The 14077-nt window shown below is 45.7% G+C and overlaps 1 protein-coding gene across 1 annotated transcript; it reads right to left on the bottom strand.

Annotated features, from left to right (window-relative positions):
• Positions 1–865: 865 nt before the first annotated feature.
• On the bottom strand, positions 866–10008 carry Stc1 (stanniocalcin 1). Its single transcript, XM_026397532.2, has 4 exons — positions 9891–10008; positions 7801–7943; positions 6887–7098; positions 866–1136 (listed from the first exon to the last, which is right to left on the bottom strand). The coding sequence occupies exons 1-4, from the start codon at positions 10006–10008 to the stop codon at positions 866–868; spliced, it is 744 nt and encodes a 247-aa protein (XP_026253317.1).
• Positions 10009–14077: the final 4069 nt, after the last annotated feature.

Raw genomic sequence — 14077 nt, 5'->3', positions numbered from 1 at the left:
CCAGGAAAAGAAAAATAAAGCTAAGTTACAAAACTAAATCTATATGCAATAAAGTTATTATATACTGCTTTGTTTAAGCAGAGTCCTCTGGAATTTATGTACAGTACATTAGTTTTCAGCTATTTATATTCCACAGTTAGACCTTAAGATTCTCTGGTTTTAAGACAATTGTTAAAGATACTTTTAAAGCTCTGAGCAGTTACAGTACATAAAGATGTTAGCTTTTTGTTTTTCATTAGATGCAAGAAGATGCAGGCTCAAAGCCTGGTTGGAGAGCCAGGCTCAAGCAATTTGGTAGATGTATCGGAAAGGAAACTAGACATTGGAGGATCGAGACCATAAGACACTAGCTCATTAGAGATCAAGAATTCAAACATGACATTCATATTCGTCCATGGCCAGCACAGATTCATAACACGAATTCCATTTAACATCTTTATGAGCATTTAAGACATGCATTTAAATAAAGTTGTTTCGTATCAGCTAACTCTACTGGGGCAACCATTCTAAAGGGCTCCACATCTCCCAATTACAATGACGGGGCAGTTACATGAACGTTTTGTGTTGGAGGGCAGTTGGAGGGGAGCTGGGAAGAGACGTGGATGGAGGAAGGTGATGGGAGAGGGTATGTTCTGCAGAGAGGCGGGATGGTGGTGTAGATTTGGTGTGTGGGGATGCTCTCATGGCAGAATGTTGGGATATTGATTACAGAAGCCTAGTTTCATGCAATTTTCTTTAAGGGGGGATAGAAAATAGGAACTACTTAAAAATAAAAAGTCAAATCAGGCACAGTACACTCAAAGTTGGTGTGTCAACACCCCTAAAATGATACTAGTTTGGTGAGGTTGTGAACACTTCTCCCTGGTTATGCACTCTCATGGGAAGTGCGTTTGATGTGGGAGGGAGAGTCCCCCTCACCTCGGAGGTTCCTGAGGAGGACTTTCAGCTTCTGCGGCTCACTGGTGCGCCTCCTGTTGAAGTCAGCTCTCGGGTGTGTTTGGGCACAGTGGTCCGTCTGCAGGATGTGGAAGAGGCTGGCCATGTTGGGCCCAATTTTCTCCATCAGGCTATCTCTGATTGAGCTAACGGTGTCTTCGTCACATTCCAGTAGGCTTCGGACAAGTCTGTTGTAGTATCTGCATTGAGAAAGAGAGTGCATGGGACAGTCATTTGTGAGAGTTCAGGTGAGACCCATCCAGGTTATCATCTGGGCTCCTGCTAACATCAGTCCTGATTGGTTAAACCAGGCCAACATAAATAGTTCTTCACCCAACCTGGGTTTTTTGCTTCCAAATTTATGCAGTGTCTAGTTTGACTTCATGAGCTCCCCAGGTTTGCCTTGCCATGTGAGAGGAATTCGTTTTTATGTTTAGAATTCAGGAGATTTAGATGACATTTTGAATAGCAGGCTGAGTGCTCTCTGAAATTTTTAGAAACAGAATTTTAATGCTAAATGGGACCACAGAGACCATTTAGTGGTCAGTTCAACTCTTTCATTTTGTAGAGGTGAAACTAAGATGAGAGAGTCCAAGAGATTTGCCCAAGGACATATAGTGAGTTAATGGCAGAACTGGGACTCAGTTAAACAAAATAAATGTAACAAGGTGAACTGAACAGTCTATGCTTATATTAATAGTTATGGCAAGTGGATTTGTAGTTATTTTGATGCAATGTTCCTTTTTCTTAATGGTGCATGTGCTCAGGCATATGTGCGTTTGAGATCATCTTCTAACTAAACTTCCTAAGGCCCCTGTAATCCTGTGTCTCATGTTTTTTTTTTTTCCTATGACATCTCAGCCAGTCTTGATAAGGGCTTCTATTGACTGATCCCATTTTCAGGTTTCCTTCAAAGGTATCTTGCAGTTGGAAAACCAAACACTAAGCCATGAGGATTTTTAAGAGGAAAGATTAATGGTCCTTAAGATTCTTGCCTCTGTAATTCCATGAAACCTCTCACTGGTCTGGCTCTTGCTGACCTCTTCCTTTTTCCTATGTCTTATAGACATTTGCCCAGCCTTTGATGGTTTCATGATCAGTTTTCCCCTCCGGATTAGACTGAAAACATAGAAAGTGCGATTTGTGTCCTTGTTCTTTGTCTACCTCAGGCCATATTGCCTGCTCACTGTAGATTTTTTAATTTATTTTGTGGTCATTGAGGAAATGGCATTTTAAAGACATAATTCCCTCCAATAAATCATGATTTCCTGAGGAATAAATGATCTGTCAGTATGGTAGATTTTATAAGAAATCTCATGTTTGCTACAAATTACCTTCATCTTTGGAGCCAAATTCCCCAAATGCAGCTAAATTTTATGGCTCAGAAAGGATTAAACCGTGCAGTGTTTAGAGCATAGATACTACTTGTGCTATTCTTTGGGGAGAACTGTGCAGGTGTATTCCAATGTAGGTTAAGATGTGCCTGCTTCCTTCTGAGGTGACAGATGTTCAAACATCAGCTCTGTGTTCACTAACAGGAGACACTGCAGGACTATGTGGGGAGACCTTTCCTTGGAGGGGCTAGAGATCTCTGGGGCCACAGGATCTTCCATGAAAAGAAACCTGTTTATTTTTAACTTGCCTCCCAGAGCGCAGGGTTGCACATCTTTCCAGAAGGACTTAACCCCCAGAGAGGTCCTTGGAGGGATGGACAGTAAATAGAGTGGAATGTGGGTAATGAAGCCAAGAGGTCACCATTCTGTGGGTGAGAGAACCAAGTCAAGGGTGGAAAGGAAAGTGCAGGTCGAGTTAGCAGACGCAATCCTGGCAGGACCCTCCCTCCTGGGGACAATTACATCCAGCTGTGAGCAAAGCTGGGATTCTCTGGCACAGGGGAACATTTTCCAGCGCTTTGGAATTATAAAGCACATGAGTCAAGTAGCCTTTGCTTGGATGGAGAAATGGGGAGAAAACTGGTTTTGGAAAAACTGAGAACAGTTTTGTGCTGATAGCTTCAGCGAGCTATATATACGTTGGTTTCTGGGCATCTCCTAACCCTGGATTACTGTGTCTGTTTCAGAGGGTAATTAGGTTTGGGAGGATAAGGCCCTGGAAAGACTTTATTACTTGGAAGTTAACCCTTCCACTTCCAGAAAGAACTATTCATGCCAGATGAGCCCCCAAATGCACTGGAAACAATGATCTTCCCTTAGAAAGAACAGAAAGCCCTTTGTCTGAACCAAGAAGTCCAAAACCTTAAAGGAAATGAAACTTCGATAGCTACCCTTGTCGTCAGGGCCACAGGTTGCCCGTGGCCCCACCCAGTCTAAATACCTGCTGTCTTTCTCCGAGGTCTCCTACCTTCAGTGTTGCTCTGCTAGCCCAGGTACGACAGCCCAGTGACTGTCCACTCTGCCTGTCACCTTCCTGCTTTCCTGATGGAGTTTTGTTAGCTCAATAGGGCAGGCTGGAGATCAGTGGCTGGTGGTGCCTTAATGTCAGCAGGGTTAGCCCTGTTCCTCTCCATTAAGTCTGAGATATGACATTTACTTCTTGGATGTGCTGGTCAATGAGACACCTCTTTCCCATTGGTCACTAAGTGAGACCGATAATTGAAGAGGTTGTGCCACGAGCAAAAGTGGACTTCGCAACGGTCACATATTTAGCGAGCACCCTCTTGCACCAAGACTTACTGTTTCCATAGCTATTGGGAGGAAATGTCTTTTCTTTTAGGGGAGAATGTATGCAAATTTAATTGCTGACCATTCTGGTGCATATATATTCAATTATGCCTGGTTTTCTATTTTTGGATTGTGGCTATTTCTTGCAAGTTTTTCTGGCTGCCACTTTTGAAGTAGGAATCAAAATAGCTTGGCTCAAGGCCACGTGAATTCTGGGCCCAACTCTTACTCACGAGCTGTGTGACCTTCAGCAGGTCACTCCTGTCTCTGAGCCTCTGATCTTTAATCAGAAAAATAAGGCAGTTAGTCTACATAATGGTCTTTAGCTCTGACATTTTGTATTTCTAGGGATTTCTTCTCCATTGAGCAAAAATAGTGCAGCTCAGGGTTAAGCCCCTCCTTTGCAGGAGGAGCTAGGAGTACTTGAGTAGATTCCTTTCTTTCTCTCCAAGGCCTTTGTGGTGGGCAAAGGGGCTGTACTGCGAAGACCCAGTGAGCCAAGTGTTCTGATATCTCAGCCTGAAAGTTCCTTTGTAAGCATGTTTCTTTCTTCCCACTTTGAAAATTCCATCCCTGACTTTTTTTTTTTTCTCTTGGTAAAGAATACGATCAGATATTCTCCATAGCTACTGTTTCAGCCATGCCTACCCAAATACACATACACTGCCTAGGAACGTTCTGTGTGAGGGTTTATAAATAGTCCTTTGTTTCCCTTGATCAATATTATTCTTCTGTTTCCTGTTCCCTATCCATGCCCCTGAGAGTTGGACGCTTTGTCAGTTTTCCCACTCTGGATCTGGGTTGGTCTAATTGGTTCCCAAGCCCCGCGACCGCCTGGTTGATTCTGCCTGCCTCTCTCATCACTGAAGGCCCCGTTTGCAGATTGAGCCAGGGGACACTTCAACTATCTTTCCTTTTCTAGGTGCCTCTCTGTCATGGGAAACTCCCTTGTTCTGACTCCTGGTCCAGTCACAGGCTTTTGGATTCTTCCAGCCTCAAATCTCATGCTAGATAAGTCACAGGAAGGTGGAATGAACCTGTAACTACTTCCTTTTGCAATTCTGTGCCAACTGGCACCAACTTAGTGTGTGTCTATGGTGGGACAGAGGCTGGGAAAGCAGGATGTCTCAGGAGGGTGAGGAGCTTAAATAGAGCAAGTCGGGCCCAGCCTGGAACCGGAAATCTCTACAGCCCCAAGGAGGAATAATAGTAGCCCACTGCAGCGAAATACTTGGAGAAAGGTAAGGGCTTGTATGGAGGATGGCCTTCCAGAACTGGCCATTTGTTTTCCTTACCCCCTTTCCTTATCCTTAATAGTGAAAAGGGGGAATCAGAAGAGTTTCTTTTTTGACCATTTCCTGAAGGTGTTGAAAGATAAGGCACCTAATAGAAGGAAGATTGTCTGGTTAAGAGCTCTTTCCACGAGTCTCTTCTTGGTTGGGTTGGGACCTTGAGTCTGGTGTATGCATCCTCCTTTCACAGCACCTCTCCCTTCACATGGAAGATGCTGTGTCAGTTGAAATGGTGAGCTCAGATTGTCTCAAAATTGGCTCCATGATGTGTAAACTTGTGACAATGGCATTGCTACTCCCCTACGCCCATCTACTGCATGCACGCATAATTTGTCTCAAGCCACTGCTGGATGAAGAATTCTCCATTTCTTTTCCTTGTGGTGAAGGATGTCGCTAACAAAGAGCCAGTTCTCATCCCTACCCATGCAACAGGAATCTTCCTTAAAACCAAGATTGATATGAGGAGACAAGCCATTTGACCTGAGTGAGGTGGCGCACACCTGTCATCCCAGTGGCTGGGGAGGCTGAGGTAAGAGAATTGCAAGTTCAAAGCCAGCCTCAGCAAAAGCAAGGTACTAAGCAACTCAGTGAGACCCTGTCTCTAAATAAAATACAGAATAGGAGTTGGGATGTGGCTCGGTGTCGAGTGCCCCTTGGCTTCAATTCCCCATACAAGAAAAAAAAAATGGAGAGGCCTGGTGGACTTGATTGCCCTGTTCTGAGACAATTGGTCAGAACACTGGTCCTTGTTTGCTTTCAAGGACCAGACAAATGATTTCTGTAATCTAACATGTGATTCTCAAGGGCACTAACCTAAGACTGAATCAGAAATTTACAGAGTTTTTATGTTAGGGACTTTAGCTTCTTCTTATGGGGGAGAACCTTCTCTGGTCTTCCACTTTCCTATGGGTACATAACTAGCTCTCTTATAAGCCCCTGAAAAACTTGGCTGTTGCCATTTTCTGGAGAAGGGTGGTGGCACTTGGCTAGAAAATTAATCAGATAGGGCTGTAATAGCTCTCAGGGGACCAGAGGAACATAAGGCTGATCTTTGTGAATCTGAGAAGATTTGGCTGAAGAGTCAATGGAACTTTGGGCCTGGGATTCAAGTTTTAGGCTAAGAGTCATCACAGTAGGCTGACCCTGACTGGTCCGCATTGCCGTGTCTCCGTTACCCACCACCAACATGCCTCAGTTCTTGCTGGAAGCCTTTGCAGGCCAACCCACATGAAACCAGGAGGCCAGCCTTTTCATGTGTTAGGATTTCAGCGCTGGCTGGTTAAGGCAGGAGCTTGGTATAGGAAGGTGTGATGCTCAGACATTCTGAGCTCAGTGGCTTTGGTCACGTGAGAGCACTAAGCTGGAGATACACTCTGGGCAACCACTAAACTGCATCCTGGGAAACCCTGGACTAGAGGGATGGGCTAGCATAAAGCCAGCAAGGGCACTCAGGCCATTTTGCTCTTCATTGAGCAAATCTAAATGCCAGGAAAGTAAGATGGCTGATTCTGGGTTAGCCAGTGAAATGTCTGACTGGGCTTGAGACTGATTTGAAATCCATGCGGATTTAGCACAATCTGCATGATGACATTTGACCAAAGTTTTGATACTGGCCAATTATACTGGTTTTGGTTCCAGCCAAATGTGATGTCTCAAAAGGTGGTTTCCAGAAACGTCACCATTTCCTTCAGGGTCATGGCAAGAAATGGACAAAGAAAATGTACCCAGGGATGCTGTAGATGAAGCTTTCTGTTATCTGCATGGGAAGACTTTTCCTATAACAGTGGGGGAAAAAAAACCAAGCTGCTCAAACTGTCACAACCAATCACAAACATATTTTCCCTGCAAAAGCTGGGAAGACGGTAAGCTAAAATAAGAGCATGACTGTGGCAATTTAACCCTCCTTCCTAGTCTGGCTCTGCCAGCCACCCGCCCCTCCTCTCCCTCTGATTCCAAAGAAGTGGACCGAGTTCATACCTGTTGGAGAAGTGATTGGGCAGCTGCACAACCTCAGTGATGGCTTCAGGGTTCCGCTTGGCGACACTGCACACATTCAGCTTGCTGTAGCACTCTTCCTGCACCTCAGCAATCATCCTCTGGAAAGTGGAGCACCTCCGAATGGCCAGGAAGACCTTGGAGGTGACCCCGTTGGCAATGCACTTTAAGCTCTCTTTGACAAATGCTTTTCCCTGTCGAGGAAGGGGGATAGAAGAAAAGGCTTAGCTTGAACTGACAGAAGAGGTCAGGGGGTACAATATGAGAATCTTCAGGGGGCCTGGTTTTTTTTTTTTTGCATTATATCATGACCATCTGCATATCCTTGCCATGAGGAGATTGTATGTCATAGGCAAGAATTTAAAGGAAAAAAACCAAACACCTTTTCCTTAGATAATCTTGAAAATTGAGCTCCACAGAAAGGAAATAAGAGGAAAAAAGAAAGGGATCCATAATCAACCACCCTGCATCTTGACAACTGTCATTCTGTCATACTCCAGTTTTAGATATTCTTGGATGGAGACTTTGGTCATTTGGATGTCAAGCCAGTAAGTCAGGTCATACAGCAAGAAGTTCTTTGTTAGAACATTTTCTTTTCCTCAGAAGAGGGAAGGCTTCTCCGCTCATCCCCCTCCTCTTATAAGCCAGCCTCTGTCAGCTCTTACTGGCACGCCCCAGGGTGGGGGTGGGAGTGTGTAAGACAGAGCCTATTTCCTGACCCAGGCTGTGACTGTGCATGCATGTGTATGTGCATACACACACCCTGAGAATGCAATTATGTCTAGGGAGGCTGGGAAGCAGGGCTGGTTCCCTACAAGACTGGTTCCTCAGAACAATAGTGGACTACTCTGTTAAAGACACTCAGTCAGAGGGAGCAGGGGTCAAGGTCTTATTACCTGAGTGTCAAATTTAGCAGCGCTGTACAAGAAGGATTTACAGATGTCGTACATCCCATCTGTGTCACACGTGGAGTTTTCCAGGCATGCAAAAGCCCCACAGCCAACCTGCAGAGCACTGTTGAGGCAGCGAACCACTTCAGCTGGAAGAGACATCACATTCAGTCAAACAGAGGGATGCTGGGTGGGGTCCAGACAGTGCAGGCAAAGTTCAAGGACAAGGGACCAGAAGAACATATCCCAGAACTCTGTCCTGAGGACCATTAAAGAGGCCCATTTGAAGAGGAGTGGGGTAAGAAGGAGGATGGACAGGCCCTGTTGGCTTCTGAGAGCCAGAGCACTCTAGGGGAATGAGTTCTTCCTTGGAGACGTGCCCACTCCGACTCACCCCCACACACATTTTGGTGACTGAAGCAGGGTTGGGGTCCGGGCAATGCACAGTGCCTTCCAGCAGCTCTGTGGGATCAAAGACCATCGCCTGGCACTTGAAGTGGCTGGTGATGGGTTTAGGAGGTGGGAGGGCCTGGCTTAAAAAAAAATGCACTTTAGGGTAAAAAGCATGGGATTTTAGCCCAAATGGCAGAGAAGAATTTGCCAATAGGCCACTTGAGGGAGACCCTTATGAATTCAGGCTTTTCACTTACCATCATATTGGTGGAAAGGAATCTCATCTGTTCATGTTCATCCCAACCCCCACAGGTTAGTGCTTAGAGGTATGTATGATCTCTCATATTAACCCCCCCCCCTTTTTTTTTTGAGAAACACAGGTGTGGAATAACAAGGCCAAGGCACCCCTTGTGCAAGACTGGAAGAAAACCGCAAAGAGCTTGCATGAGGCTTTCTACATTCTGGATAAGATCTCCCATAAAAGTAATTTCTCTCCCACAGAAGGGGGGTGTTCTGGCAGGCAGCTCGGCAAGAAATGATCTGTAGCCTTCATACCGTAGGATTCTCCTCCGAGATCAAAAGCATGGTTCAGTTAGGCTTCCCCACCCCCTCCCACCACCCGCAGCCTCTGGGATGTTACAAGTCATTTCCCTAATTATATATTTCCACGGGTTCAAATTATAACTTTGCTTTAAGCAGTTTTAATATGCATTAGGGCTGCTATTGTTTTAGGCAAGCTGGAATTGTGAATCAGGCATCTCTATAGCAACTAAATACAAAAGGAAGGGAAGCAAAGCCCTCCTCTCGGCAGGGACCTGCGCTCTTCCAAGGGGAGCACGCTCTGCAGCATTTTGACACCTGCGATCCCATCTAGGCTGACAGTTGGGGGAGACAGGGCTGAAATGGAAGAGCAGAGAGTGGGGCGACAGGGGCGAAGGGGCTGAGGTCTTGATACAGGCTTCCCTACGCCCCCTTTTCCTTCAGAGGCTGGGATCGTACACAATTAACTGCTCTGGGAGTCGGGATGAAAGTGAGACCTTCCCCTTGGAGAAACAGCTGCTTCATTTCACGAATATTCCTTTCCAAGGGGCTTTCTGGCCACGGGCTGCAAGGGCAACTGAATGGAGCCCAAGAGACAGCGAGCTGGCGGAGAGTGAGGGAGTGGTGTTGGGGGTGGGATACGGAGGGTTTTCTCTGAATCCGCTCTGGATTTGTCAGACTGGAGGGCTATGGATCTGAAAATCAGTCTGAAAAGCGAGCATCTCTAGGTTCTCTGAAGAGGTAGAGAAGTCAAGTTTTGGGGGTCTCAAAGGAGGAGGGGAAAGGACAGCATCAGACAAGCTGAGTCTCACCTTAAGACCAGCTTCTGGAAAGTGTAGAGAGTGCTCTGAGGCATGCCAACATTCAAGCCTTTCCCCCGCCCCCTCCCCCCAAGAGGGTACGTGCCAGATTTCAGGCAATCAGGCTAGGCTTATGCAATGAAATACCCTCAGCAGAGCGCCCAGTTCCTTCGTTAGTTGCATGCAATTTATTAAACAAAGGAGCTTCACTTCCTAAGGCTATTGGATTACACTGGCAGTTTATTGCCATGGGGCACGAAGCACATTTATTATCAAGATCAGCCGCTACAGACACAGTTGCAAAAGTGAGAGGCAAATGAGGACAGCTCTTTGGGGGAGAAGCCGGTCCGGGTTTGCGCTTACCTGAGTTCTGAGCTGCCACCCGGGATTTCCTGGGGCTCACAGAGTCATTCTGCTCCGCCTCATGGCTTGCAGCAGCACTGATCACCAGCACCAGAAGCACTGCTGAGTTTTGGAGCATTCTCTGAGAAGTTTCCGCTAAGTTGTTAGGTTTTTTTTTTCCTCCCCCCCTTTCCTCTCTCCCTCTCCCGGCTTGAGTGAAGATGTGGATCTGGATATACTGAAAGCCTAGGTGAGGATTTGATGAGGATTTTTTTTTTTTTTTTTTTTTTTTGTTGCTGCTGATGCTGCTCTTGCGGACCCTGCTGCCAATACTGTCTCTGCTGCTGCTGCTGCTGCTGCTGCTGCTGCTGCGCCGCCTGCTGCAGTTGCTGCTTCTTGCACCTCTGGCTTTTGCAAACTGGGGGCCCAAGAGCTGCACCCAGGGATTTTATAGCGGTTCTTATCGGTCCTCACGATCAGGGACCAATCATATGCCTCAACTGGTCAACTCAGCCAATAGGAGGGCACTCTTATTCAGCTGGAGCTTTTTGACTTCTTAGAAATATTTTCCAGCAAATTAAAAGTACCTGCTGCCAATGTTTTATATGTGTGTGTGGCTGTGTGTGCAGAGATGTGTGAAAAAGCTATTTTCACAGATTAAGGAATGACTTTATATTGATTGAACTAAAGGAAAATCTGTCCAAGTGGTTTTTGAATGGTATTCATCTTTTTTTTTTTTTTTTAAAGGAGTTATTGAGGGCCATGGGAGGTATGGGTATGGTGGGAAGGTGTAGCTCTTTGGATTACAACTTAATCTAAATAGAGCTCCTTTGCTCTAACTTTAACAGGATGTTCTGTTTTTTAAGCTGGGTACAAAACAGTGTCTCCACATCTCTGCACGTTTGTGTTCCCACTTACTATGCATCTGTGATGCGTTTCTGTGACCTGCAAGCATCCTATACTCGGATTCACATCCATGAGCCATCCAGGAAGGATTTGTGAGTGGAAGAGTCTTGGTGGATTGAGATAAGACAGCTCTGAGCTGCAGACCCAGCTCCTTGATTGATTAACTCTATGACCTTGACCCAGTCCTTTCCCCTTGCTCCACCTCTGTTTTCAAACCTGTAAAATGCTGGAGTTGAACTCTGGCTGTTCTTACACCTCCAAAGGGATGTGATTCTACAGTAACACAAATTAAAAGACTCCACCTTTTCAGTCACTAGCTGAATTGCGAACTCCCAGGGTGTCAGTGACCAGAGGCACGCCTGCACACCTCCCACAGCACACTAGACAGAGACCTCATGAATGCCTGGAAATTAATAAGCTGTGGATTCAAGCCCAGGAACTCCACAATCACGTTTGAAACCATAAGCTGGTCAAAGCAAGATGAAACCTGCTGGGTAAACCAGTTCATTTCTTGGGGGGTGGGGAGGAGGCAGGGGGTGGGACTGGGAAGAAGGGGTAGGGAAAGACCAGATTGTGGAGGAGAGAAGACTGATAAACTCCAGACTTAATGGGAAAATTACAGTGGCATCACCAATCAAGCCTACTATAGAAGCTTTCATTTTCTTATAAGTAGGTAACAGCAAGGCTTGTCTGTAACTTGTGAAGGAGGTTACCAACCTTTGAGAGGACTTCTCAGGGTAGGAAGGTGGTCATTAAGGGCTGTGGTGAAGTGAAGGGATTAAACTATAAAACCTTTAAAGGATTTTCAGGAGGGCCATTGGTGATTTGTACAGACTTAGGTAGGATGATCTTACAAAGAAATAGAGCCAGTGGCTTCACTTTAAATCCCCACATCTTCAAATGGAAGTTAAAGAGACCACCAGCTCTACAATCACAAACCGACCAAGAATGAGCTCTGTACACAGGGGGAGTGATTTTGCTGGGTGACTTCCAGGCCACACTTGGTGAAAATGGGTTGTTGGAAAGTGGGGATGCTTGTACGTTTCAGTTTATATCAATTGACAGTGTTGGTATTGCTCAAATACCTTTCAGGCTGAGTGCTGGGGTGAGAGGGGGAATAAAAGAGGTCCAGAAGAAGGTGGATGAAGGATTCTTGACCTTGAGGTGCCTGTAGGCAGGTTGGGAAGATGCCCAGCCTCCCTGACACCTAGAGAGTCAAGATGTCAGGGCCTTGCCTGGCAAAACATGTGCACTGAGAGTTCAAGCTAGAGATGTAGGGAAGGCTTTGTGGGGGAAGGAGGTGAGCTTCTGTGATTGCTTTTTAAGAATTTATGATATTTCACTTTTTAAATAAAATTCTTGTTTGCACAAGCTGCAAGTTTTGTTTTTAATTGCTTTAGGCAGGACAGTATGTATGTGTGGCAATGCCAAGGTTACTCAGTGCAATAGGTCACCCAGCTCACAAGAAGACAGGTGCATATTCTTTCCAAGGGTCCTGACTTCTGTCCATTGGATTCTTCACCACCATGGCCACTGTCACTGTTAAAGGCACTGATGTTTGCTCCTCTTGCTGGACTTTCCCTGGTTGGCCCACTGGCGTGCCAAGGTGATGGTGTACCTCCCATCCTCCTCCTTCTTTTCCCTACTCTCCAATGCTCTCACCAGAACGCAATGTCCTACAAGTATGAGGATGTGTTCTGTATTTTTTTCTGATGCTGATTTATTGTTCCTCCTTGTTTTTCTTGCTTACCATCACATGCCTGGAGATTTGTTGCTCTGCGTGCCAAGCCTTTCGCAATGGCAGGTAAGCTGTCATTTGAAGAAATACAATGGTGGCCAGCCACATGGGTTTGAATATAACTAGAGTGCACGTCAACATGTTGGAGGATGTCAAAACACTTGAGGGTGTCAATATGCTTGAGAAGATCAAGGGAGGGGGTTGAAGTCTAAGTGGTAATGCCCAACCTAAGTTCTTTTCCCAGAAGTCCACAATTGGAGGCTATCTGAACATCCATGATAACTGTATTTCAGTCTTGGACTTTATATGCCAGTCATTAAAGTCTTGGGAGCTCTTGTGGGAATGACTGGCTCCTCTGTAACTTCTCCTGCAGATCTGAGAGAATATGCAGGAGTTGGAATGTCAGATTTCAGAGTCTGAATTTCTCTTGCAAGCAGTAGTGAGTCCCAAGGGCTCTTGAACGGGAATTGTTTTAAATAATGTGTTGAAATTAGCATTTGGGAAAAATCTTTGCATTCATGCACATGATGGTTTGGACAAAGAAAGGAATGGAAGCTTTCCGACTAGTTAGCAATATCGGTTTGTGTTGATTGATGAGGTAACAATGGTGGTTGTAGGTAAGGAAGGAGGAAAATATGAAAAAAAGTTTTAAATAAAATTGACATTATCAGTTAACCTAAGGAATTCCTAAAAAAGAATCTTTTCTCCTGATTTAATGATAAAGGAGATGATATACATCAGACTTTTCCCTCCCCATTTTTTGGTTGCCCTTAACTTGTAGGGACCACCTGGAATCCCAGTGGAGCAGGTACTCTCTGGTGTTCTGCTCAGGTTATAAAGTTACCTAACAAAAGGAACTGACTGTACTTTGGGTGGGTGAGGAGCCTTCCCAAGCCAGGCCTCACCGTTGGAGGTGCCCCCGGGGTGCAGTGGGTGGCAGGGGAGCTAGGTACCCTGTGCCATTGCATCTGAGCAGAGTAAGTGCTAAGTGTGAGCGTGGAGCTGCCAGTACCTCGGGCTGGGTGACGATGCCCTGGCTGTGCCCGTGCAAGGCTGCCAGGAGTTCAGTGAGAAGATTAAGCCAAAAATCTCCAGGGCTTTGTTGGATTTGGCTAGCTTAACGCGAAGCAGTGAATAGCTCTTTACCTTTTTGGTGAGAGGAGCCAAACAGCTTGGTTTCTTGGTAAATGTTCTTTTTGTTAGTGGAGAGCAAGACTCAGCAAGGTGGTCTGACATAGTGACCGGGCTTGGGCCATTTTCTTTGGCAATTCTGGGCCTGTGTGTTTTCTGTTGATGGTTGGACTGTGATTTTCTAAACTCAAGACAAATGTGGGGGTTGGCAGCGGGGGGGCGGTGGGGGGATGAACTGAAAGCTTTTTAAAATTTTTATTTTTCTGTGAAGACACCAGGTTTTCAGTATAGATGGCCTCAAATCCTTGAATGAATCTCTGCCTCTTGCATGCCTTTGATTGCTTTAAACTCTACCAAAGAAAGCAAACAAGGAAATACATTAAGATGGCAAATTCCCTCCATTCCCCACGTGCCCAGAGCATGCCCTAGTTTA

Source organism: Urocitellus parryii, chromosome 14 (assembly GCF_045843805.1).
Source record: "Urocitellus parryii isolate mUroPar1 chromosome 14, mUroPar1.hap1, whole genome shotgun sequence".
In the NCBI taxonomy this organism is placed as follows: Eukaryota; Metazoa; Chordata; class Mammalia; order Rodentia; family Sciuridae; genus Urocitellus; species Urocitellus parryii.
The sequence above is the reverse complement of the archived record's forward strand: the minus strand, read 5'-3'. Positions and strand labels throughout refer to the sequence as shown.

Coding starts and splice junctions, on each gene's coding strand:
- Stc1 (XM_026397532.2), bottom strand. CDS start 10,008: ATGCTCCAAAACTCAGCAGTGCTTCTGGTGCTGGTGATCAGTGCTGCT. Junction 7,099..7,800: donor CTGCTAAATTTGACACTCAG/GTAATAAGACCT, acceptor CTTCCTCGACAG/GGAAAAGCATTTGTCAAAGA. Junction 1,137..6,886: donor CCCAATCACTTCTCCAACAG/GTATGAACTCGG, acceptor TTCTCAATGCAG/ATACTACAACAGACTTGTCC.